The sequence below is a fragment of the Linepithema humile genome, chromosome 7 (genome assembly GCF_040581485.1).
Source record: "Linepithema humile isolate Giens D197 chromosome 7, Lhum_UNIL_v1.0, whole genome shotgun sequence".
NCBI lineage: Eukaryota > Metazoa > Arthropoda > Insecta > Hymenoptera > Formicidae > Linepithema > Linepithema humile.
Genome location: NC_090134.1, coordinates 17,220,542 through 17,244,818, shown reverse-complemented (window position 1 = coordinate 17,244,818; position 24,277 = coordinate 17,220,542). Strand labels below are relative to the sequence as shown.

Below are 24,277 nucleotides of genomic sequence, written 5' to 3'. Positions count from 1 at the left end.
CATTCTTATCGTAGCCGAGCGTCACCAGAAACTTCCTGGAGCTATCTCTGTTTCGTAGCGTAATACATTATATATGTATACGAGATACGTAACGTGGCGAACTGCGCGTTGCGACGAAACACCTCGTGAAAATTATTCGCAGTTCTACATAAATTTTCCGAAACAATTTTTTAACAAGGAAAGGAATGCGCGTTGCCCACACCATTTAATCGCCACGTGATGCAAACTGGAAGAAAAGTTCGCAACAGCATGACTCACAAATCATATTCAAATTTGTCGCACAAACAGATTCCTCCGTCTGAAAAATGTCTATACATACCATTTTTTATTTCTCTGTCGAGAATCGTTTGTCAAGTGTGGTCGATGATTAAAAGAAAAAAAAAAACAGAAAAAATCATATTCTTTCCGATGATTTCAGCCGCGCTCGTAAACAAGAAGAATGAAAGGAGCCGCTTTCTCTCGTGATTTATTTATATCTCATGCATTGCTCCGAGGCGCATCGTATTATCATACATTACAGTAGGACGAACTTTGTCTATTTTGCTTGCGCGCCGAAACGCGTCGGGAGCGATGCAACCGGTCGAAAGTCGATATGAAGTTAGGTCGGGTCCCGAGTTCGCTCTCGGGAGAGTCCTCGACAGCTCACGTGACAGACGTAATCCTCGTAATTCCTCGAGAGGAAAAGGAGTTTCAAGAGACCGATAATATTCTCCCGCGCTCTCCGCGTGCGCTTTGTTTGGTAATAACGAATGGCGTGTTCCATAATAATCGCGACGATAAACGGACGGACGTGCCATGTCGCGGGATTCGTAAAAATTGCGAGATTGCACCGCGGGCGCAGATACGTATATGGAAATGCTACGAGCGCACGACTATTCTCTCGAAACAATATCATGCACCGCTTTAACAACTCCACATATTTTATAGATACGCATGGATATTTTATATTCAACTTTTGAATAATATTTCTTATTTTGTTTTATATCTCACCGTTAAATGTTCTTTTTTATTACGTTCTCATATATATTTCCGGAGATTTATATAGACGTGAGATTTTCGTCCTTCAGCTATCGGATCGTAAAACACTCGTTCACGTTGTCGCAATATTTCCCGAAGGAAAATGGTGTTTGTAAGTGCTGATTTTCCGCTCGATGTTGCGGCAATTCGCGAGAAAACGGCGCAATTTTCTCTCGGCGCCGCGTCGAAATTCTGAAAAGGTAGCGCCTAAAAATCGAAAGCCAGCGCGAAGAATCACCGCGTTTATTGGAACGTATTTTCATACTCGAGTGAGATACACGGCCCAGTGTGGCGAGATGTCTGGCACACTTTATGCTTCCGCGAATTCGCATGAAACAGGTAATGACTGTGGATTTCATCATTATTGCCGTGCGCAACGCTTCAAGGGCCGTTCTGTCGCGCCGTTCTGTTTTCCGATGCAGAAACGCGGCCTAGAACGGCCACGAGTGAATACTCGCCGATCTCTCACGTTCGAACTCTCTGTTGTAACTTCGCCAACGATCTAAAGCGCCCGATCGCTGGCCCCTCCGCGATTTTTACGCCAATTCGACGCGCCGCTCGAGCCATCGCTAGCAATGCTCTGAGTCGTGCAACGCGTTGCAGAACAAAATCCACAATGCAATTCGTATTCTTTGTGAACGTTCGCGCATAAAAGAAGGTCGGATTGTCACAGAAAAAGAAAAAGAAGAAAAGAAAATGCTATTTAACGAAGAAAGAATTCATTATTTGCACCTGTTGCATTTGTTGCAATGATTATTCATCTAATATGACTCATTCGACGGTATTATTCACTTATTCACGGCATTATTCACGCTCAGTCATGCGCGCGTATAAGCTATTTAACACGGAAGCAGAAAGAAACGGATTATTTTACTTTAAAATATTCTCTCAACGAAGTCGTGAAACGCGAATGCGTAAAAATGCAGATTCTTCATCAAGCGTGCCACTTCCTGCTCATTAATAATCCGCGCGGACCTCGCGATGCAGTGCTCCCGTTGGCGTCGATAATTAACTTGGGAAAGCCGTGAGCGTTTTATTAAACGCTCGTAAACGGGCTTGATACTCTCCGCGTTTCCTTTCAAAGAATTTCAACGCAAAGTTCAACACTGCGAAGTTAACAGTTCCAGATTACGAGTGAAAAATGTCATGTTTATTATTATGGACATCGGATGGCTAATGCAAATTGTAACGAAGAACACGACATAATCGCGGGGATACGAATGACTGCGGAGGAAAAGTACTCGGTCCCGCCTAATCGTTTCTCAGAAAGATAAGTGCCGATAGCAGTGCCGGACACGAGATACAACTCGGGCGAGCGAAATAAGACAAGGACCGCGCAAACGTCATTAGAGTACATACACGCGAAGAAAGAAACCCGCAGATCGCGCGAGTTGATTGCCGAGTGTATGGGTGAACCCGCTCGTTCGTGACGCGCGTAATTGTGCGTTAGGTGCCGCCGTCCCCAGTTCTATCCAGTCAGCGAAGGAAATGACTCACGGCTAATGCAGGTCGGGACCATTAAGAAAAGCCTATCTGAATGCCGGAATTTTAATTCGCGCTCCTGAAAGCACTGCCTGTCGGGTCGTACACGTCGCGCACGATCCATCCTTTTCGCGCGCGGTTTTTCCGCACGCAGTTTCGCGCACCGCCGCGAACACCGAGACTGTCCGTCACTGTCCATCATTCGCTTCGAGATTATCTCCGCGCGGCGGAGATAACGGTAAAGGAGCGTTCACAGGCGTCCGGAGGAGAGAAAGTTCGGAGAGGAAACTTTTCTCCATCTCTCGCGTAACTTTTCGTATTACCGATGGAACGTAACGCGACGCGGCCGCGCCGTTCCTATTAATCTCAAGCGACCCACATTTGCGACAATTCTCGAATATACTTGCCTGGAAGCATCCTTCCCGCGCCCTTCCCACTCCGAGCCAAATCTCGGCGCGATTCTGCCACTCGTGGAACTTCATTCGCTCGCTCTCACTTATCGCGCACCGATTGGTATCACGCGGCGCGACCAAGTGTTACGCTCGGCGAAAGCGCGCGAATATTAGCTCGCGCGGTATCCACGACGATCGGCAATCGACTACCTGCGCCGCGTGCTCGCTCCGTAACACCGGGCGCCGCCGATGACTCACGCGCGTAAGGAATCTCCGGTGTGCGTAAGATGCGACGCGTATGAATGAAAATAACGCTGGTCACCGCGTTACGACGAGGAAGTGAGAAGAGCGTGGGTGCTCGAGGAAGCGTGCTTTCATGAATGAAGCGACGACAATGTGCGCGTCTGACGCAAAACAGTTCCTTCCAGTTACGAACGTGCCCGCCGACTGTGCTCAGAAAGGATTTAACAGCTTGCTGATCATAAAGAATGATCAAAGCGACGTCGCTGCGCTCTGTATCGATCGCGACGGAGCTCGAGGCGTCGCAGATTCGCAGCCACATTAATCTCGTCGTGTAAGAATAGCTCGATGACGCGCCGTATCCTTGAAAGGCCTAATTTCGTCGAAAGCGACGAGACAAACGCGCGCGCGCGCGTGTATTTCAACCTTTCGTCGCGCGCATAATCTCTCGATGAATCATTTTGTTTTGTGAAAATAATTGATTGTCGCGCGAATCGATTTCGCACGGCGAAAAGGGGTCCATTAATCAGGCGACGCATGCGGCGATCGGCGGTGATTATTTTCCTATTTATTGCCTACTTATTTTATTAATCTCGCGTCGCGCGTAAACGCACTGTCATTACCGGCCGCTATCATTACTGCCTCAATTCGTGCGTTTCGCGCGAGGCAGGAATACGTGAGGGGCGCACTTGACGCGCGCGAAAGAATACTGCGTCGTAGCCGAAGGTCCCGTCTGCGAAAAAGCTCCCCCTTCAAAACGCGCGCAAAAGTGCGATAATGCTCGTCGAAAGTCCGACGACCCGGTACACTCTTGTGTACAAACGCGCGTTATATACATAGCGACGCGTGTCGGTGCATCGTGGTAAGTAAACGTGTTTAGCGCCCACTCGAGAGATTTGCGAAGGTTCTCAAAACCGGAGACGCGAGACCACCAGAGGAGAATCTGCGCCGCGCGTGCTATCTCTCGGAGTCCCGATATCGCGCGTGTGCGCAATTATTGCGATTATTCTGCTTATATTGCACGTCCGACAACGGAATATCGTTCCGATTCTCAGAGGTTCACGCGCCTCTCTCTTTCACATCGACGACTCTGTGTAAATTCAATTAAAAACTCCGCGATAAGGCGAGCGTTAATTAGCCGCGCGATGAAATCGTTGTCGTGCGAAGAAAGGAACAATTCTCTGATTTATTGACTCTGTTATATCAATCCGGGGCATTATTTTACGGGTTAAACCGGGCGTACAAATGCCGCGCGTACGTGCTGAATAGGGACGAGAAATGGACTCCGGCACTGTTGGCACGCGCGAGCGAAGCTCAGCTTAATTCGTGGCGCGATTGCGAGTTAAACGCGAGCCGCGCGCCAGTGCTTTCGCATTTGCGAACGATTAATTTTGCATCCGCGCGCCCGCCCACGCGCGTTAAGTTTCGCGAATCGCTGCGCTCGCCCACGTGCACCAGTACAGATGCACAGCGGCAATAATGCAACGATTCGCGGACTTCGTCCTATTATGTGCGAAAGCCGGCCCGTGATTCATCGCCGATACGTTCCAACAACGGCCTTGCTATCAACGGCCGCCACTTTTAAGCCGTTAACCCCAGCCGGCGTGTCGAGGGTTTATCGCTCGCTCGGAGCGAGGCACGCTGCGGAATAAATCGCAAACTTCTTTTTTTTTTCGCTCTTTCCGTTCCGGCGACTCGCGCGGAAAACACGTATATAATGTCGCGTCGTAAATAAAAATTTACTCGGTAGAAGAAAACGCGCGACTCGTCAGCGACCTTGAGTCTGAGTCGCGGCGCACACGTCTCTCCCGATTGCGGAAATACAGTCGTGCAGAGCGCACGTGGAAAAATAATAATCGGGAAACCATAGTAGCGACAACAAACAAACGTGGCACGTGGAGTCCGGTGCGCGTCGAGCAATGTGCGCCGCTGTCAGTTTGAACTTGCAAATTCCATTAAGCACCAAGGCTGCATAATCCCATTGGACGGTGCGTCCAATCAACGTAAATTTACAGCTAACTAGAGGATTTATATGAGCGGACGGCTAGCGTGCGACTTGCTATTCAGAATGCGGCTTACTTGTAAAACGCACCGGTGCTCGTTAACTCGTTGACGAGCGAGCGCGAGACTTTCGGCTCGGACCGGTGCGCGAAACGTGATGGAAAAATGCAACGAAATCCCGCCGATGTAATCGAAGCGAAATTCGAAACAACAATTTTTTTTCCCCGTTGCTCGAATCAATCCCGGATTTAAAAAAAATACAATTGTATCTTCCCGAATTTCGCTTTTATCCCTTTTACCTCTCGAGAGATTGACAAAACATGAGTTTCGGACAGTCCATTCTTTGAAAAAAAAATCGCGAGTCTGCAGCAATAGTCGGAATATTTGAGAGTTCCGCTCGAGCGTTCGAAAAATCCCGACAAAATAACACATATCTCTGGCCGCGTCTCGAAATATTCTCTCTGCTAAATGTTGACTCTCGTTAAATCGCGTCCTACGCGAGTCTACGGCGGGCGGAACGAATACATTCGCGTGGCTTAAGGCCGGACTCTGTCCGGCTGAATAATTAATTTGCATTCGCGAGAGCGATGTAGAGTCGCGAAATTATCCTCGGGTAACAACAACCTGTTTCCAGTCTAATTAATCCAGGTGTACGCGCGACGACTCGTCCGGGTCGCGGCACCATTAGCCTCGTTAATTAATGACACCGAGATAACGTCGTCTCGACGATAGCGGGCCATATCTTCCACTTCCCGTCGACGTACTCTATTATCCGAGAATACCTGAAAGCGCGAGATTGTAATTCTCCGTGTAATTCATACGACAAGTGACGAGACGCAGAAGTGAACGATCGCAGTTTGAAAAAAAAGAAAAAAGAAAGCAATGTGTATTTTTCGTATTATCATTCTCCTCGTCGTAGCGAGTCATCTCTCGCCTAGATCTGTTCGGTCGTGAAAGCGGCGCGGCGCGTGTAAACGGAATCGGCCGCGAATGTCGTCATTACGCGTGATCGCGCGTAATTGAAAGAAATTTGCTGTGCGCCGTTGTTCAACGGCCGCGACAATTAGAGTTGGAGAAAGTCAGGAAGTGGGTATTAGCGGTCTTTAACAAGAGACACCTTCGACAAGATGGTTTAATGAGACACCGGCTCCGTTATCTCGAACCTTAAACACAACTGCTCAAACACCGCTCGCCCGCGTTGAATAGCGACGCTCGAATCGCCGCGCTATTGGCAGATCTAATCGATCGTTGACCTCGAAAAATTTCGAAATTCTCATACTGGTCTGTAATTGCGCTCAATTCTTCGTGTCTACCGCGAAAGTTCACCTCGCGATTAACATGTGATTCGCATTCGCGCGTATACGAGAGACTTTCGCGGAAATTTCGACTGCGATATCGGTTAGTTTGGTCGTCGGTCTTCCGGAGACGAGCCCCGAGTGAAATCAGCTCAATTAGCGTCGAAATGTTTTATTCGTCGGGGGAATTCTAGAAGCGCGCGGCGTTAAAACTGCCGACCGCGATCACGGCCGCGCGACCACAATTCGCCGGACGAAATTGACCATGGATTTTTCTGACCTACTTGCTTACATAATTGATGCGCCAGCTCCGGCGCGCCCTAAGGACATCGTTTTTGCACTTTCGCTTGATAAATTTTAATGCACCGCCGACCGCAGAGATCGCGTTCCTGCCCTCGTTTCTATCGCTCCTCATGCATCTTAATTGTCGACAATTTCGACTCGTACAAGAATAACGTGCGTTTTATTCAGATAATAATTCCACCGTGGAAAAATGGTCGCTCTACGCGAATCCTTCGTTGCGCTTCGATCAACGTCTTACTCACTCACAAGGTTTTACAACCTTATCTGTATTGCAAATTGAAGTAAAATTACTTTAGCGTGCGCAACTTCGTCTCGCAGTAAGAAGAAAAGTTTTATGGTCATTCAAGATTGAAGAAAGCAATCAAGAGGCAACAGAGCGTGGCAGCAAAGCATGTCGATTGTTTCCTCGGATATTAGATAGTTTAAAAATTATATTCTTTACTCCGACGCAGATATTCTTTACTCCGACGCAGATGTAATCTCGCGATAGCGATAAGGCATCTTCGAGAAAAGAAATTGCTTCTAAAAGTGCGCGCGAACACACGTCGGGACGGACGATTTCTCCCGCATGCGTAATAAATTCCGATAACAAAACGAGATTTACATATTCGTCGGATGTATAAGCATTAGCATCGACAGTCAGTTTCTCTTCGTGCATATTCAAGCGCCCGCGCAACGCTGTAACGACGCCTAGCGCCCGGCGTTTCCCGGCCACGTTTATAATAGAGTTCATCGCAAAAATGATCGCCGTACGCGTATCGGGACAACCCGATGCGAGCTGTCCTCCGTCGTGTTATTAAAACGGCCCTTCCTGTTCGATGTTAACGCGACATGCATGCTAATCGAACGGACTGTTCGTATCGACAAGCCTCGCCACGTGGGTGGAAAAGCCGTTGGCGCGACACAAACTGCGCTGGATAGCCGAGGGATAGCGGCGCTCTCTCGGCGTAGATTTCTCCGCTAACCCCCTCGGTTACCGGCAGCGACACTACGATTTCTTAGTAGCAACTTAAATTAACTCACCCTTCCCTTCTCTTGTGTCGCATGTTCTTTGGATCGCCTACTCACCTGCAAGACAGAATAACAAGAGATTTAGAATTACATGAATAAATTTGCGTAGATAAATTGTTCATTTGCATAAATAGATTTTCAATCTGCATTCCCTATCTTCAGAAATTCCCTATCAAATCGCGTTGCGATTAAAAGGGCGGGTGATGAAATAAAAAGTTCGAATCGAGCGGATTTTCTGCTCGAATGCACCGTTCGAAAATTTCACGCCTTGATCGGACGAGCGCTCCTCTCGAGATCGTTTTGCAAAGCCTCGGGGGCGTCGAACGAGCAATTTTAACGAAGTATCGCGCCAATAAAGAAGCAAGTGCAACGACTGACAAATTACACCGGCGAGTCGGTGCACTCTGCGGTTAGTTGATAAAGCCTATTGGGCCTTTTGTGGTCGTTCCGTCGCCCTTTGTCACCCTGTTACGGGGAATTAGCCACCTCGCTTCACCAGCTTCGCGGTACGAAAGCAATCGGCCTGACGCAACACCGGGCGCGGCCGAAAGAATCGCCGGCGGTTCGCGAGCGGTCGGAATCGCGATATTTATCCGCTCGGAAGGAACAATAAAAGTGAAACGAGCTCTCGATTACGCGAATATAATACATGCACGGAGAACACTCTCTCCTCTCTTTCACTGTCCCTCGTGAACTGCATTTATTTTTTCCCCGAGCAATTAACTTGGTAAGCTCAAAACGGAACGCCGGCGATAACTACATTTTAACTACGCCTTAAACGTACACTTTCACCGAACTTCCTGTAGCGTGAGCTGTATGTATACACAGATAATGATCAAATCGCTATTATTATAATTTTTAATATGTTCACGTCTATATCAATTAAATTAAAAAAGAATTTCATATATGTATATTTTAGATTGCAGACGCGATCGATAGAGCATTAAATATACGTAAGCGTTTTTTTAATTAGTGATGAAATGAATTCTCCTCGTGCGGAAACGTCCACGTGCGGCAGTAAAAATGTTCATATCGGCGAGAAAACGATGCGTCAAGGCGGAATGATGCCGTGCGAAACTTTCAAGAACGTTTTATGCGAAAGATCGCCGAAAAATTCGCACCAGTTTCGGCGAAATTCGATTCGCGAAAGCAACGGAGAAATCATTCGACCTACTAACTGATGAATAGCATCGCGATTCGCGAACGATGCCGCAATGTGACGCAAGCGTGTTATACGTGTGAAGAACACACGCGAAAACAACGGCACACAGTGAAATTTGACACCGATATAATTGCGCGATAATGATTTTCCGAGTACTTGCTCAACGGACGCGACCGAATTTTGATGTTTTCGCGATCGATCGCGCGGCGCATGTAAAGTGATTCGGACCTCCTCGTGCGAGTCATCGGCGCTCAATAATACGCATTGTAATAATAATCGCTTCCGTGTTATTATGTCTACAGTGACGCGAATATTTGAAGTTTCAACGAAGAGGGACGTGTGCTCTTGACATTTATGCGAGCATTATTATGGAAACCATTGAAATTTCAATACATTCTCATTCGCTTCCAATCGATCAAGCTCGAATATTGGTTCACACATGCGAGAATCCTTGAGCAGTGACAGGTCACAAATATTTCTCCTCGAGGGAGAAACATTTCATAAAGAGTTCGCTGGTTCTCCCGATAACGTCAGATGTAAAGGTCGCCGAATTTTTCTAGTCGCGCGTGATACCGCGACTCTCCTCTCCTCGGCGAAACATTTCGGAGAAATCCAATTATCGAGAGAGTCAGCGCGAGAGCGAGCGAATGACAAATGGCGCGATAGCGCGCGACCGTCGCGGCAGATGCTTCGTTCTCGCGGCTACCGCGGGAATCGCGGAATGCGCACATAATGCTATTCTTTCATGCGGCTATCTAAAAGGTCGTCGAATTTCGCGAGCGGTCCATTATTTCGCGGGCGCGCACGCGATAAGGCGCACTCTCTCGCGCACAATAATCGATAATGTCGAAAGGCAGTCAATCTCGGCGACTCACGTCACAAGAAGAGTCGTTACTATTATTTTCCCTGATAACGCGGGGCTTCGCGAAATCGTGACTTGGAGAGGAATTGCACTCCGAGACGTTAAAAACGATGCTAAACACGTTTCATAAAGAGAGAAATCATAGAGTTATCTCAGTTGATGTTATCTCGCTCTGTCTCACGGAACGTTTTTAAACTCGTTTCTCATTCCGGTAACTCATGTAACGAAAACATTGTACAGCGCTTTAAAATCTCACCGTGGAGAACTTGAAGTTCAGGAAGTCGTAGTACCTCACCAGGAACTTCATTATGCAGCTTCAACAATCGTGCAGAGTTTGAAGCGAAATCAGTATTTCCCGTCTCTATCTTTCTCTCTCTCTCTCTTTCTTTCTCTCTGTTGACGTACAATGATTAGCGTGAATCAAATTTCGCGATTATATCCTCGAGAATCGATAAGCCGTTAAACCACGCGAACGACCGGCGCATACGAGAAAATGAATTGCACTGAAATGCAACCGACAGACGTAAAAAGCATTGCTCTGCAATAAAGTTATCGAGTCGCTTAATGTTATCAATATAATGCTCCAACGACCTGCTGGGTTATCCCGGCATTCGCGACTTTTCGACGAGCCGTGTGAATTGCAACAATCGAATCGTCGGATTAATCGTACTTTTCCTGAATAATGCGCGCGCGCACAGATTGATCTTTTCTTTTCTTATCTCGCGGCAATATATCGCGCGCACTAATTATTTCGATGATTCAAGATTAAGCGTTCCAGTAAGATAAACCAATCTCGTCGTTGATTCATCGCTGTAGATCTTTAAAAGCGAGATTCTCGTATGATAAAAATTTGCTTACAATATCACAGAATTTAATTATAGCTCACTGTGAACAAAGAAACGAGTGCATTAATTGCAGTGTATACGCGTTATAATTTGCAATGGAAAAACAAAGTGCGTAACGTTATCGTAACGCAATCGCGGTTGCGTTACGATAATTGAATGCGTTTACGCACCTCCGCTAACGAGAGCAACCGATGGCGCGTACACACGCGGAAACGAACGTGTGTTACTCCCCGTTTCGAATCGCCACTTTCCAACGCGCCGTGAAATAGCGTGAACTGCGACGTAGAAATGCGCGTTTTGCGGCGCGGGATCTTTGCATCGCGGGAATTTATCGGCAGTTTCTCGGTGGAAAATGCACGCGACGAATATTGCAAAAAAAAAAAAAACTTGGCAAAGTTTACTTAGCACGCGTCGCAATTCAATTGCGTAAGCTTGTTTTATCATTTGTGTAAATTGTTGTTGAAGGTTCACATGCGCGCGGCGTGTACATTTTATATATATTTATCACTGCCGTGACAGTTTCGATTGGCCGGCGCTCGTAATGCGCTATCGGAAAAAACTAGGACGACAATGCGCCCTCGATTAGCCGACGATTCGTAATCGTGTGCACGCGTGTCCAAAGATCGACCTACTTTCCGCCCGAGGTGGTGGCGCGATCGATCGAGCCCTCGAGATACGTATATTTATTCACGCAATGTCAATTAACACCGGCGCGGATTACCATAACGGTGACCCGCTTTATCAAGAGCCAAATCGATCTACGGATTAATTACACCGCACTGCACAAATTGGCGTCGAAGTCGCGGAACTCTCGCCCGCTGTCGCCGGTCGATCAGCTGATCGACCTCGGTGCGGCGCCGACGGCTGCACGGCACGCGCTTCACACACTCCGCGATTACGCAATCGGTCTTCGACGCGTTCCGAGGAACGCGGCGCCTGTTTAAAAAGCTCGTGACGAGGAACCGCGCGCGAATATGTGGACGCACGCATTCCGGTGCATGCGTGCCCGCCACGTACTTACGCAATCGCAGTCTTTTCGCCGACGCAGCGGCCGGCGCGGCGGCCCGTTTATTTGCGGTCGCGTCGAGAGTGTGTACGCTTCCTTTCGTCGACCGGTAAAAGCAAGCCGCCGCCCCCCCCCCCTCCTCTCCTTCGCGCTAAAATTGGAGTACAAACACTCGATCAAACGCTGCGTTTTTCGATAACCACGCGACCGCGATGACATTAATTCGGAGCGAGGAATTACAGAGAGATCTAATTAGCGTGGCGGGAGATCGGTTTGATCAGTGACGTATTTCATTCTTTCTGAAAATTCCAGTGAAATAGTGGACTCCAGCGAAATGTATTGAATAATTTATCGCTCACGTTTAAACCCTTGAATATTAGTGTTGGAAAAAAAATTCGCGTGGATCACGAAGATATCGCAAATCATGCTAACTTATTTCCGTCCGCCACAGAAGGTACCGCCATGCGACTCTTGCCGTAATGAACTATCTTCTCTTTCCAGCAGGGCATTACCAGTTTGTCTAGAATGCCACGGCCCAGTTCGAGGACGTAGTGCAGCAGCAATACCAGAAGTTCACTTGATGCGTCCGACAGCCACGCGCACGCCATCGGTTGGCGCGCCGTTCTCGGGACAATTTCGTGGACACGCGATTGAAACTACGAATATTCCCCGCGGCGGAGAAAAGAAAATAAATATAACCGGGTACTAAATCGCCCGCACTTATCTAGTCGACGGTGCTGACATTCAACAACAAAAATTGTCAAATTGATGCAAAATATTGATGTGAAAAAAAAAACACCGCACGACGTGAAATTTAAAGGCACCGCGAGGAAAATTGTCGCGCGTGTAAAATCGTCACGTTACTATTTTCGTCCATTTACTCCAAGAAGCGCGCTTAAGGATAACTTGATCGCGGAAACCACGTAACAAGTGTAGCCGCACGCGTACTAAGGGCGCGAAATTACATAACGAATTGCAAATGCAAGCCAGCGGAGGCCGATGTAGGCCTCAGCGACGTGCCAGAAACGAAAATACACTCGGCGAAGAAGTCGCGAACGTTCCTCCACTCGGGAGCTGAAATCGGGTCTGTAGCCGCTCTTGGTTTAGGTCGACGCCGTAAACGGCCGAGAAAACGTTCCCGACCCCGGATGTCGCGCGACCTCGTCGCAGTTAGGCCAAATTCGTGGGCGCTATTGGCCTCGAGACGATAATAAGGATATTTAAACTTAACAGGCTATCGATTCTCTTTCGCTATCGAAGACTGCAAGTACAAGCGCTATTTTTTGTCAAACTAAAGAGAGCACGTATAAGTTAAATGCACGTGTGACCTTTTCATATGTCTTTGCATAATAGAAATTTTATAATCTATTTCTATCTCCTTAAAAGGACAATTGCATTTCTTCGATTGATACTAAAAAAGTGTATGGGCACAAAAGATTTGCACGGGTCCTTTTATATATTGTAATTAACATTTTATAATTTTCTAATTAATTAAGTAAACGCTAAAGACTCGCGCGTTGCCGATATGTAACGAAATTAAGGAGACTTCGTTCACATGTCGTGTCTTGGAGAGCCTCTCGTCTTTGCGTTCAGTCGACTGACACGGATCTAATAATTTCAATCGCAAAACGCGTACGATTTCACGAAAACGTGACGTGGAGTTTTTCAAGTGCAGCGGAGAGCTGATTGATAAGAGTAAAAGTCAAGGGGCCATTGTTAAAAATATTTTTGAGAGCATTTTTCAATCGTTTTTGTCAGGATCATGGTATCGGGAATATCGTGTCGCAAAGTAAAAATGCCAGTGCGCTCTTATTTCGCGAGAGCACGCACGTACAATTTTTCAAAGCGCAAAATGTCAAGTGTGAAGTATCGAAAACAAACAAAGACGCGCGATATATTTCAAAACAATCGCGCGATGCCTCAACAATTTCCGTAATGCATCCGTATTGCTCTGCATCAAAATTATGAATAACAAAAATATAAAATGCAGAGGTTAGGTGTGTAAAACGTGTATTTGATTGCGTGTGCAAACGCGCCGTCAACATTTCAACGCAAATATTACATTAAATCGTGCATTGATGTATTATTAGTAAAGCGTACGATTGTTTTGCGTTAAACAATTTATGTTTTCAGCGCGCAATTGTGGCGAGTTAGTAAACCGCGATTGATGCGTAGCGGCAAAGCAGTATTTAGATAAAAGAGAGAAATTTTCAATTGTAGAGAGATATCGATTTTAACTGCGCGAACGCGATTCGTTGTCGAGTAACAATCCGCGCACCGCTTTCGTTGTGCAAAAAGCCGAATTTTTAACCATTTTTGCGATATTCTACGATCGATAAGACGTGACATAACGCGTGTTCGTGAATTTAAGAGCAGCTGCTGTCGAATGCGATCCCTTTTTATGTATCTCCCACCCAGCGCCGGGTGCGGCGCGGCGATCCGCGCTCCTTTTAGCTTCTTTTCTCGCGAAACCAGTGTAACCGGTTGAGCGTAAGGCCGGTAGGCAGCGAACGCGCGTTCGTAAGTTCAATACGGCCCCTTGTGCTTTTCTTTCATTCGCAGAATTTCATTAAACGCTAACATCAATTACCTGGAACCACAGACGGCGGACAATGACAACGACGCATGTATTCTCGGATACCCACGCATTTTGTTAAATGCATTGCGAATCGGAGCGATTCGAGAAGACAAGATAGTTGAAACCAAGTCTTAAAAAAATGAAAATGCGGGAAGGAAAGAGAGAGAGTGAGAGAGAGAGCTGCTTATTATATAGAAAGATATAAAATTTCAGATCCTGTTTCTTAATAAAAGTAAAAGAATGTTGTGAGAAAAAATGATACTTAGCTCCGCACGTTGCATTATAATTTTTTTTTTTTTCGAAACAGCATAGTTAATTAAAGCGCATAGTTCGCAGCGCAATATCCATGATAAATACGTAGTAAAGCCGTGATTTATACGTTTAATTATCGAGATGAGAGACATCCTACGTGTTTGCACGGTAAAACGAAGCAAGATAATTCGCATGTCAATATTGACGAGAAAACAACGAAAACGTTGCAAAATCTGGTTTACCGCGGATCGCTTTTAATTCACTTTGCAGATGCGGAGTTATTCGCTGCAAGCGGCCGTGCGGTGGGTTAGTGGGTTGGATTCGGTCGAGAATATAACTCGTAGGATTTTTTTCAAGCGATCAGCAGTGTTAGAAAAATTTACGGATATTTACCAAAATGTCTTGCAGGGAGACCGGCATCACGGAGCACGTTGACATATCCGCCGGACGGAAATGCACTCCTTTTCGACACACGGTGCCTGGTTTCTGCGCCCGTCACGCGTTAGATAGCGGCTGCTGATTTACGATATCAACGTCCAAAGCCAGCCTCGAGAAGGCTACCCAGCGTGGAAAAGCGCGCTCTCAGCTACACACCGACGCGAATTTCATCCGGTCAGAGCAATTTCTTGCGCGGCGAGGCAATTTCTCGCGCGGGCTATTAATCTCCTCGAGGTACCTTCTTAGTGGGGAAAAAAGCATTCGTCGGTAATACGCGGCACAGTATTATAAATCGAGAAACTGATATGATATATTCGGTTACACCGTATCAAGCGCGAATCGGAAAGACGCGGTCGTAACGAACGAGCGAAATCTGCGCGCGGCACACAAAGCGACAGAAGATGAAGGAAGCTCAATCGCGAAGCTCTGTCTTTCCACGCGCCGAAAATCAAGACGAGATCGAAGAGCACGCGTAGTATCTCAACACACTCCGCGCCTACACGCGAATTCTTTCACCGCCACTGCCAAGATGAAAATTTCACGTGCAATGAAAAAGAGGGAAAAAAAAAATAGAAGAAAAATATGAACGGGATATCGACGAATCAGTCTGACTTACAAACGGCGACGCCAGGCAGCGTTTGCAGCACTCAATGAACGAGAACAAAATCTCAGGCATGGGAGAGCGTGTGGCTGGCCTGCTCCGAGCGGATTTTAATTAGAAGACCGCTGACTGACTCCCTCGGCTTTTCTCAGCGCGCGGCGCGCACGGGTCGAGGGATGCGTGTGTGGTCTCGGTCGCGCACGGCACAGAGAAGAACCGGACTCGCCTCGCCATCGGAGGAAGGTCGACTCGGCACTGATGCGTCTGGATTCCACCGAAGACTCTCCCCCTGCCGCGGTATATTAAATTAAAAGCACGACGCCGGGCATTGTACAGCCTCGGCAGGCCCCCACCGTAATCCAATATCGCGGCATCGCACAAGTAATCCGCTACGTTCGGTGCGTCGAAGGAAATGAGACGAGCATCGCGCGCGGGACCGATATGAGAAACCGGGAGAAATCATCCTTTATCTCCGACCCGGCGCATCATTTTCAAACCGCGCATGCCATGAGTTTTTTTCTCGATTTCCCTCCCCGCGCCGCGGCGCTTAACGCCGCGGCGCTGCACGCCGCGGAAATGTCAAGGGGTCTACTCTCGAGCGTTTCCAGATGACGCGTTTTCAACCTTTTTTAGGTTTTTTGTGACATGGCATGACGTATGAGAGTTTACGGTACAAGTACAACGTATGCATTTGTTACAGTCAACGAGATGTATATTAAGAGTCGCGTAGGACATAACTTCAAATATAACTCTAATTTAAAAAACATTCACCGAGAGAAGGATGGACGGATGTAGGAGTCGAGCACGGTTTTTCATTCCGCGCCATTTTATTCGAGGACCAATGTGCAATTCTCCTCCGGCTAGGTGTGCGCGTCGCCTTTGCTTATAAAAAATACAGGCGTCTATTTTTACGTGCAGCGCCGATAAAAATAGGAAAGGTGCCGTTTTCTGTGAGGTAACCAGTTCTAAAACTGTCGTCGGATCTTTTTCTTACAACTTTGTGTCACGAGCGAAAGGGAGCGAGGAGGATTGCGAACCGATAGTGAAACGGCGGCAATACTGGCTCGGCGCCAGGATAAAACAGACGGGCAATTCGCGTTCGCACACGAATCCTTCGGAATCCTCGCATGGAGAAACAATGTAGATCGGGAATTATACAAAGAGGTGGAGATCGCGCGAAATATGGTGGTTGTTCTCACCTTCTTGAAGCTGTGAAGCGAAAATGCACCTACGTTCATCCGTATTTTACCCCTCACTTTCGCTTCGGACATTTCCCGAACATCCACGAATGGCGAGGAGTAGGACGATGCCCCGATACTCTCTTGATTTTTCGTACGCATGTGAAGGTCGACCGGTTAATAACGATACTCGTGTCCGATAATTATGAACTCCGAAATTCTTGGCCGCAAACACTTGGCCTCACTTAAGGAAAAAGATGGAAGACTAGATCAGTGTTTCCCGTTAAATCAAATTTAGTCAACAAAATTCTTCGAAATTTCATTAAAAGTTGCCGCAAAATGATAAACACACAAGATATTGTTACAATATCTTTTCATTAAATTATAATATATAATTGTAAACACTACAAACACGTTGACGATTTTGTTTAAACAATTAAATTTCGAAATTGAGCGAAGAATAGACTCACACCAATTTAGATATTAATTTTATGTAATCGGAAAATATAAACACAAGATATTTGTTGAAGTGTAGCTTCCAATCTCACCTCGTGGAACACCGAGCTTCCGGTTCTAGCACTAGTCGGGAAACACCGAACTAGACGATACTAACGCGAGACGGGCATACCGAGAGTGGTCGACCGGTTCTCTCGACATCCAACGGATGTCGAGGGCAGAGCACGGCTGATCGATTTTCGTCGAGGGCGTCTCGCGCGGGTCTTTCGAGACGTCTTTCGGGCAGAATGGTCGGCCGGCCACTGATCGAGATGCGTGCAGGTCCGAATACGAGCGAGCGAACGAACGAGCGTGATCGCAACGCGTGAGCATTGGGCGCGAGCGAGCGGGTGCGAGCTAAAACGTTCGCGTTCATCCGGCGAGCGCGTATATTGTAATTTTTAATTCAATCGCCGCTGGAATGCTATTGTTCGCCGCTGCAGTTTCCAGAGTTGGTTTTATTATCATATTTTCTGATGAGAAAACTCGGAGCTTTTTGTAACTTGTTAATACTTCATATTCTAATGTACTCGCGTTGGATAATTTCCCAACAATGCAAATCTCTTATTTTTCATTTCAGTACTTACATCTTCATTTATGTTTAAAATACTTATTTATACACTGCGTTTACGTGAATCTTTTTTACGATATGATAATAAAGAACAAACTGAAAAATGCATAATTCCTTTTCGAGTTCCATTTGAAAAAAGGAAATTTTAATCTCACGGTTTCATCAAACAAAATAATAGCGTTTGCACGGAATAAGTGCATTAAACGTTATGACAAATTTAAATGGAAGTCAACGAAGAACGTCCGAAAGTACGACGTATGGCCGCGCGGTATATCTCCCATCTACAATAAAGCGCTCAGGAAGAGCATCGTTCAAGAACGCCCGCGCGATAATAATGTATGAATGCACTGCAGTCGTTGCATTGGACTTTTGTACAAGGAAGCGCACGAGGAAAAATGCTGGATTATTCTCAAGGCGCGTTTGACATCAAATATGCCTTTCTTTAAAAGCTACGCAAGCTTAAAAAACGCTTGAAAAACTTACACAGAATTTATAAAAGCGAACGAAACGGTAAAATAATGAATATTTTGAATAATAATGAGGATCAATTCACCGTTTTAATATTAAATAACATAGATTCTTGGTTGTAAATGTTTTAAATCGATAAGTTTTTGCGATTAATATTCTCGTGTATCAAAGTGAATTAATTCTTTCCCTTCTCGCGGTATCGCCGCCGATCTGAAGAGCTCTATTATTAGATTCTTGTATGAATGTACTCAGCGAGGCGTGTATTACAATGGAGAGAGGATTACCGCGCGCTGGTCGCACGTGTGCAGAATAAAAGTAGCTCGTTAGCACGTGTCTTTTAATCCTCGGCATCGAAGGGAGATCATCGATCGCCTACCAGCCAATTACCACTTTCATACGGTAGCAGATTGATGTATCTGCACGGTCGCACGCTTGTCGTCACCATTCGACAATCGCATTCGCACGGAGAGCGCGAGTTCAGTCGCGATAATATTCGACCGCAACACGTGTCCATTTGAGAACGTCGGGCTTCGTGAAATCCTGTTTGTCTAATCTTCCTTATGCGATAGTCGCGTTGGAGACGACGAATGACACGTAAATGACAACGTTCTTCGCCGGATACGTCATACGTGAGATACACGATCCAATTCTTCCGCTCCGATGACACCGTTTCATCACGCGCGAGTTGGTTTACCGTAAATCGTCGCGTTGAACCGATAATTCACCCATTTGTTTTCAACGGCATTCGTCAGTGTAACATCAATTAGGAGAATTTCGTTTTTCGTAGTTCAAAGAACTCCACCGCGACGTGATGATAATTAATTGAACAATCCGATAATTCGCGACGCGTAGATCGCCGCAATCTGACATTTCTACGTGTTCAACCAACCTCGCGACGCGCGGCGGTCGCACACGAGGGTTTTCATCCGCAAAAGTGAATGCCATTTGTCTTCCCGTAATTTACGTTGATTGATTCGCATCCCGCGCGCGGCACGTGAACGACGCCGATTTCGCCGAACGGGTATTAACGTCAGAATAAATCGCGAGCCGCCGCCATACCTAATCCATCACCATCTCCAACTCCCGCAACGTGACACGCGAAATGAGCGGCACCGTTATGTACCCCGGTGTTGCGAATCCGCGCACTTTTGCGGCGCCGCCGCGCCGACGGCGATCGCAATTTGCGGGAATCGCGCGCGGCTAATCGCGACGCGCCTCGGGCGTCTCATTAGATTGTCAAATTCCGGTTCGAAGACCGCGATCAGCCGCGACGCGTATTCGTCGCGGATTCAAGTATCGCTATAAATGACCGCCTGAAATTAATATTCATTAAGATTTACCTTAACAAGGACTCGATATCCGATCCGCACGCTTCGCGAACACGCCGGAAAGTTACGAGACGTCTGAAATTAATGGGAGTTCCTCGATGGGCAAGCGCATCAGTTATACCGCCCGATGCTTTTCTTGCAACCCACCGTACACACACACACACACACGCACACCACCGTCGGATAAATATAACCGACGAGGCGGGCCAAGGTCACAACGGTTCCGAACCATCCAATACTGTGGCGAAGGTGAGCCGTAAAAAAATTAATAATTCGCTTAATGACAAAATATATGTTGTGTACAACGTCGATTATAATAATCAGCCACTCAGGAGTGACACTTCCCGCGACCACTCTATGATTACATATAATTTTGAAGTCACCGATTGATACGCTTGTCGCCTTTTCTATTTGCGTTTATCGAAATTGCGGCACAAAAATGTTTTGCGCTACTGACGACTACGCGGGGTCACGCACGGCTGGTATGCGTTTACGGTGGCGTCCGTCACGCACATCCTGCGAACTACAAAACGGCGGATGTAAATATTTTTGCAGGCATCGTAGCGGCTCCGCGCAGACGAGACTGACTAGCCGTACCGAGGACCCGGCTAATTGGACGTTTCGAGGCGCGGGGACGATCACCGAGCTCCGGCCGGCTAATTTATTGGAAGCTGGAAAATTGGTCCCATCAACCGCGGCGAAAGGATATTTACCGTAAATACATCGAAACGAGCCGTGAAAACGATGCAGAAAAAGCGGGGTAGAGCGGCAATTCGAATGAAGCGTGCAACTACGGTTATTCTCGTGAAGCAAGGTAAAAAGAGCCTCCTTGGAAAAGGACTTCTCATTATTGCTTCTTACTGTGTACGTTGTTGTTTGTCGAAAAAAACGACGCTCCTCAAACCGAGCCTTTCTGTCCATGGAAGCTTTGTACAATATATGATCAGATGAAGAAACGATAACAATCTCACGGTGCGAGTGCCACTTATTTCAGAAAATTCGTGTCTTAAATATTATTTAACGCCAATATCTTGTAAAGCCAAATGCTCGGACCTAGAATTATTTTATCGAGATTCGTCGATTTTTTTTTATACACAATATACACGCGATTTCCTGGCGAGATCGCCTTTAATAAGACTGACCTTAAACAGTGAAGCGGATGAATGATACACGTATAACGTCGCATTACGCTAAGTATTAAACTCGACAAGCTTATTGTTACATTATAATGTATGGCGCGCCGTAGATAAATCCGTCGCCTACTGATTAGCTCTCTTGCGCTTGGAAGATCGCCGCTGCAATTAAAGATTCATTCGACGCAGCCAAATCCGCGGAGATTGTGGTTCGCGACCGGCAGCGCGGATTAAATATTTTATGGCAAGTTCCATTGCCGGTTCAATGTATGGAAACTTAATGCAAAACTCGTACAGCGTTCGACGAAACCTCTTCATTCTCTCGGTTATTTTCGTGAGAATGCAAATACGGTGTAAATCGATTGATCCTCCTTGTTCGAATACCGTCGCGGTCGCAACAGAAGCCCGTGTAAATTTATTCCTTCGTACAAGCTGGTAGGGCGCGCGGGGCGAGAGGATTCAGCTTAAGTCTTCGACCCGCGTGTAAGCACGTGTCGCCGCTTGCGCCTTGCATTCGCACGCCGATTCTTTTAAGCCTCGTTAAGACCCGACTTAAGCTTTAATTGAGAGTACGACCCTGGCGACGGTCGCCGTGAATCCTTTTCCCGCCGCGAAGAGAAGGAAAAGGCGCCCCGCGATCGGAACAGAACTTGTCAAAATGTATATCGATGTCACAAAGAGACACTCAATATCGCAAGAGACGCAAAGAGATGCGCAAGTTCGCTAAAATCAATGAAATAATGAACATATAAAGATAAAACGACAGAATCCGCGAACTGATTGTAACGTTCATTATCTCGAAACAATAATGTCACATGACCATTGTTGCGAAACTCGGGCCAATTATAATTCCAAACGCCGCGGGTTGACTATAAATCTGACTATAAAGTTGTACACGGCAGAGAATTTATCGCTGTTTCTAACACTTTGCATTATGTGCGTGAAAAAAAAAGAAGGATAAAATCGTGGATATATCGCCGCGAGAGATATCCGGAGCGGAGGCTGGCGTCCTAGTTACGTGGACCACATTATCGATCTGCTCACCCGGTACATGCCGAACCTCATCGTCGAGGGAGTCGCCTCCCCCTGCTTCCCCCGCCGGCGTATGACTCCGGGGAGTGTGTGCCGCGTAGTATACGTGTACGCAGCGATGTGCCTCGCCATATGTGCATATGTACACACGCGAGATACGCTCGCAGCATCTCCTCCTACTCGAGTATTCAATACCGCGCCGACGACGAGTCGATAGCGGATACCGGTCGATTGTGTTTCGAGAGGGAAAAGTCTCGGGCGCTCGCCTCCGAAGCGACGAGGAGCACAGGCTCGCTCTCGGCTTAGCGTGCATGATTTACGCGCCGCGCGCAATAAAGCGAACGTACGTTGCACGTCATTAAATATGCCTGCGATTATGCGAATTACGGAAAACCAATGCGCCAATGTAAATATCGAATATACACGTGAGATTTATTTATTTATCAATTTAATACGTTTGCAGCCTCGTCTATGCGATTCGTCCGCCATACGGAGATCTCGCGGAAATCAAATAAGCGCTGCTCGAACGGCAATTATTTGAATGAGACGCTGGCGAACTACGGCGCGATGCGTCGCTTGTGAGCGTCTTCGTCGTCTCGCGATTCTGGAAACGCGTCTATTAACGTCGGCCGCCCGCGGGCGACGGTCTGACGGCGGAATAGACAAGTGGCTTGCGATAGGCCTATTACGTCCCGCTTAAGTGTAGCGCGTTCGCCAAGGTGTGCACACGTACTCGAGATCCGCCCACACACGCCGACGCGCGTCACACACAGTGTGTTTGCGCGATCCCACCCTCGACGAATCCGTCTGCTCGGTACTTCTTCACAGAGCTCACAATTAGAGTGTCTTTTGTATTTGATCGCAAACGCGAGTCACCGAGCAATTTGATCACCGACAATCATTCCCCGAAGAAATAAACCTGATCACCGATTAAAGTAAATCCTCCGAGATTTTTTCGCGGACGTGAATAAATATTTTTAAAGAAAATAAAGATACCACAAGAGACTCGCCGTAAAGTCTCGCAGAATTAATGAAATGCAAATAAAATTAACGTTTCTCGTTATTTTAAGGCTCTCATCTTGTATGCGCGTCCTTTTTTCTGAGAAAGTGTGTTGCTCCCGCGCGTGGGCGCGCGGATTGCGACGAGGAGAGAAAGAGAGAGAGAGAAATAGAGGAGCCCCGTTAAAAATTAACATACTAATCTGCCGTTCGTGGACGTACAAGGGACCAAGTTAACGCGCAACACGCGGCTGATTGCTCTTGCAGGCTCGTTAATTATCTCTCCGCGAAACTACCGCTAGGAAAATAAAGTGGCTGCCGAGAGCGGCTGCTTACGCTAGCCAGACAAGAGAGACCGCCCTGGCGTGTACCGTATGTATTCCGTCACGGAATGCGCGCTCGTCCTCTGTATCGCGAATTATGCGCGCGGACACGGTAGCCTAACGTGCGCGAAGCGAACAAGAACGCCAGCCAGAGCGTGTCGCATTGTCCGCTGACTCGGTGATACACATTCGTCACTGCGAGGAACCGTTGCGCGCGAAAAAACTCATAAAGGAAACGCACGGCTCGCTGCGCGAAGCGAGGAGCACACAATGGGTGTATTCAATGGATAAAGAGTGGTCCGATAAGGCACGGACAAACGATGGTCGGACCGGCGCGGAATATTTAATTCGACGCTGCGCGAAATGAGCGACCGGCGATATTAAACCGCGCGTAGATTTTTGCGCGACTGCTTAGGTATTAATTTTGACGCGGTCCGCTCGGTTTTAATCTCAATTTTCATCCCGCTCGAAACGAATATACAAATTTAATTCTCAATTTCAACATGCGCAGCATTAATTTTAATTAAGCTGCACACGTCGCTTTTACGCGGATGACAGGAATATGTGAATTATTGCGGTGAACGTCAACGATAAATATTACATTTGTATTGGATAAAATTTGATAAACGAAAATTTGAAAGGCGCATGAAGAATATTTTGAAACGACGAATAAATTCGATCTTTTCACGGCGCATGTGATCCGTCTTCTCTCGCCGTCTCTTTCTCTCGCGCCGCGTAAAGTTCCTTGTAATATATTATTTATCCTTTACACCATCGGAATACGGAACGTAATATCTTTCGAGATACGCTCGTGTTTTGTAGCGAGTGTGCGGTTGAACGAAATGCATTATACAAGTGCCGGCGGCGAGCTAAGCTTCTCGAGAGGGCAACGGGAAAATACGAGTTACTACGACGCCTCCATCTCTTATTGAATTCTATAAAAGCCTTCGGACGAGTTCCGAATTTCGCGCAAAGCGTCCTTTGTGGCGTCCGGATGCTGGCGCGAAATTGTTGCGGGGAGAATCGAATGCGTTATTAAAGGATTGCGAAATTTCCTTCTCCCGCTTTGCGCCCCGCTTTTATTGCTTCTCGCCTTATTGACGCGAAAGTGCGATGAAAAATTTTTCGGCAAAGTAGCAAGAAACGTATTCATCGCTAATAAAATGATTCTTGCATGCAGCGCGTCACACGCGGAGCGGCTGAACGACCTTCTAAGCGCAGACAATAGAGATTTCTTCGCGCGCGCGCGCGCGCGACGACGACGT

The 24,277-nt window shown here is 47.1% G+C and overlaps 1 protein-coding gene across 2 annotated transcripts in view; it reads right to left on the bottom strand.

Annotated features, from left to right (window-relative positions):
• The window catches only part of LOC105669986 (Dual-specificity tyrosine phosphorylation-regulated kinase 2), a 139,485-nt gene that overhangs the window by 39,018 nt on the left and 76,190 nt on the right, over window positions 1-24,277 (bottom strand). Inside the window, exon 3 of one of the 2 annotated variants that reach the window (XM_012363229.2) lies at window positions 7,754-7,798. The exons of the other annotated variant lie outside the window; for it this stretch is intronic. Within the exon in view, the coding sequence (XP_012218652.1) occupies window positions 7,754-7,798 (45 nt within the window). The remainder of the gene's footprint in view (window positions 1-7,753; window positions 7,799-24,277) is intronic. 2 annotated transcript variants of the gene reach the window in all.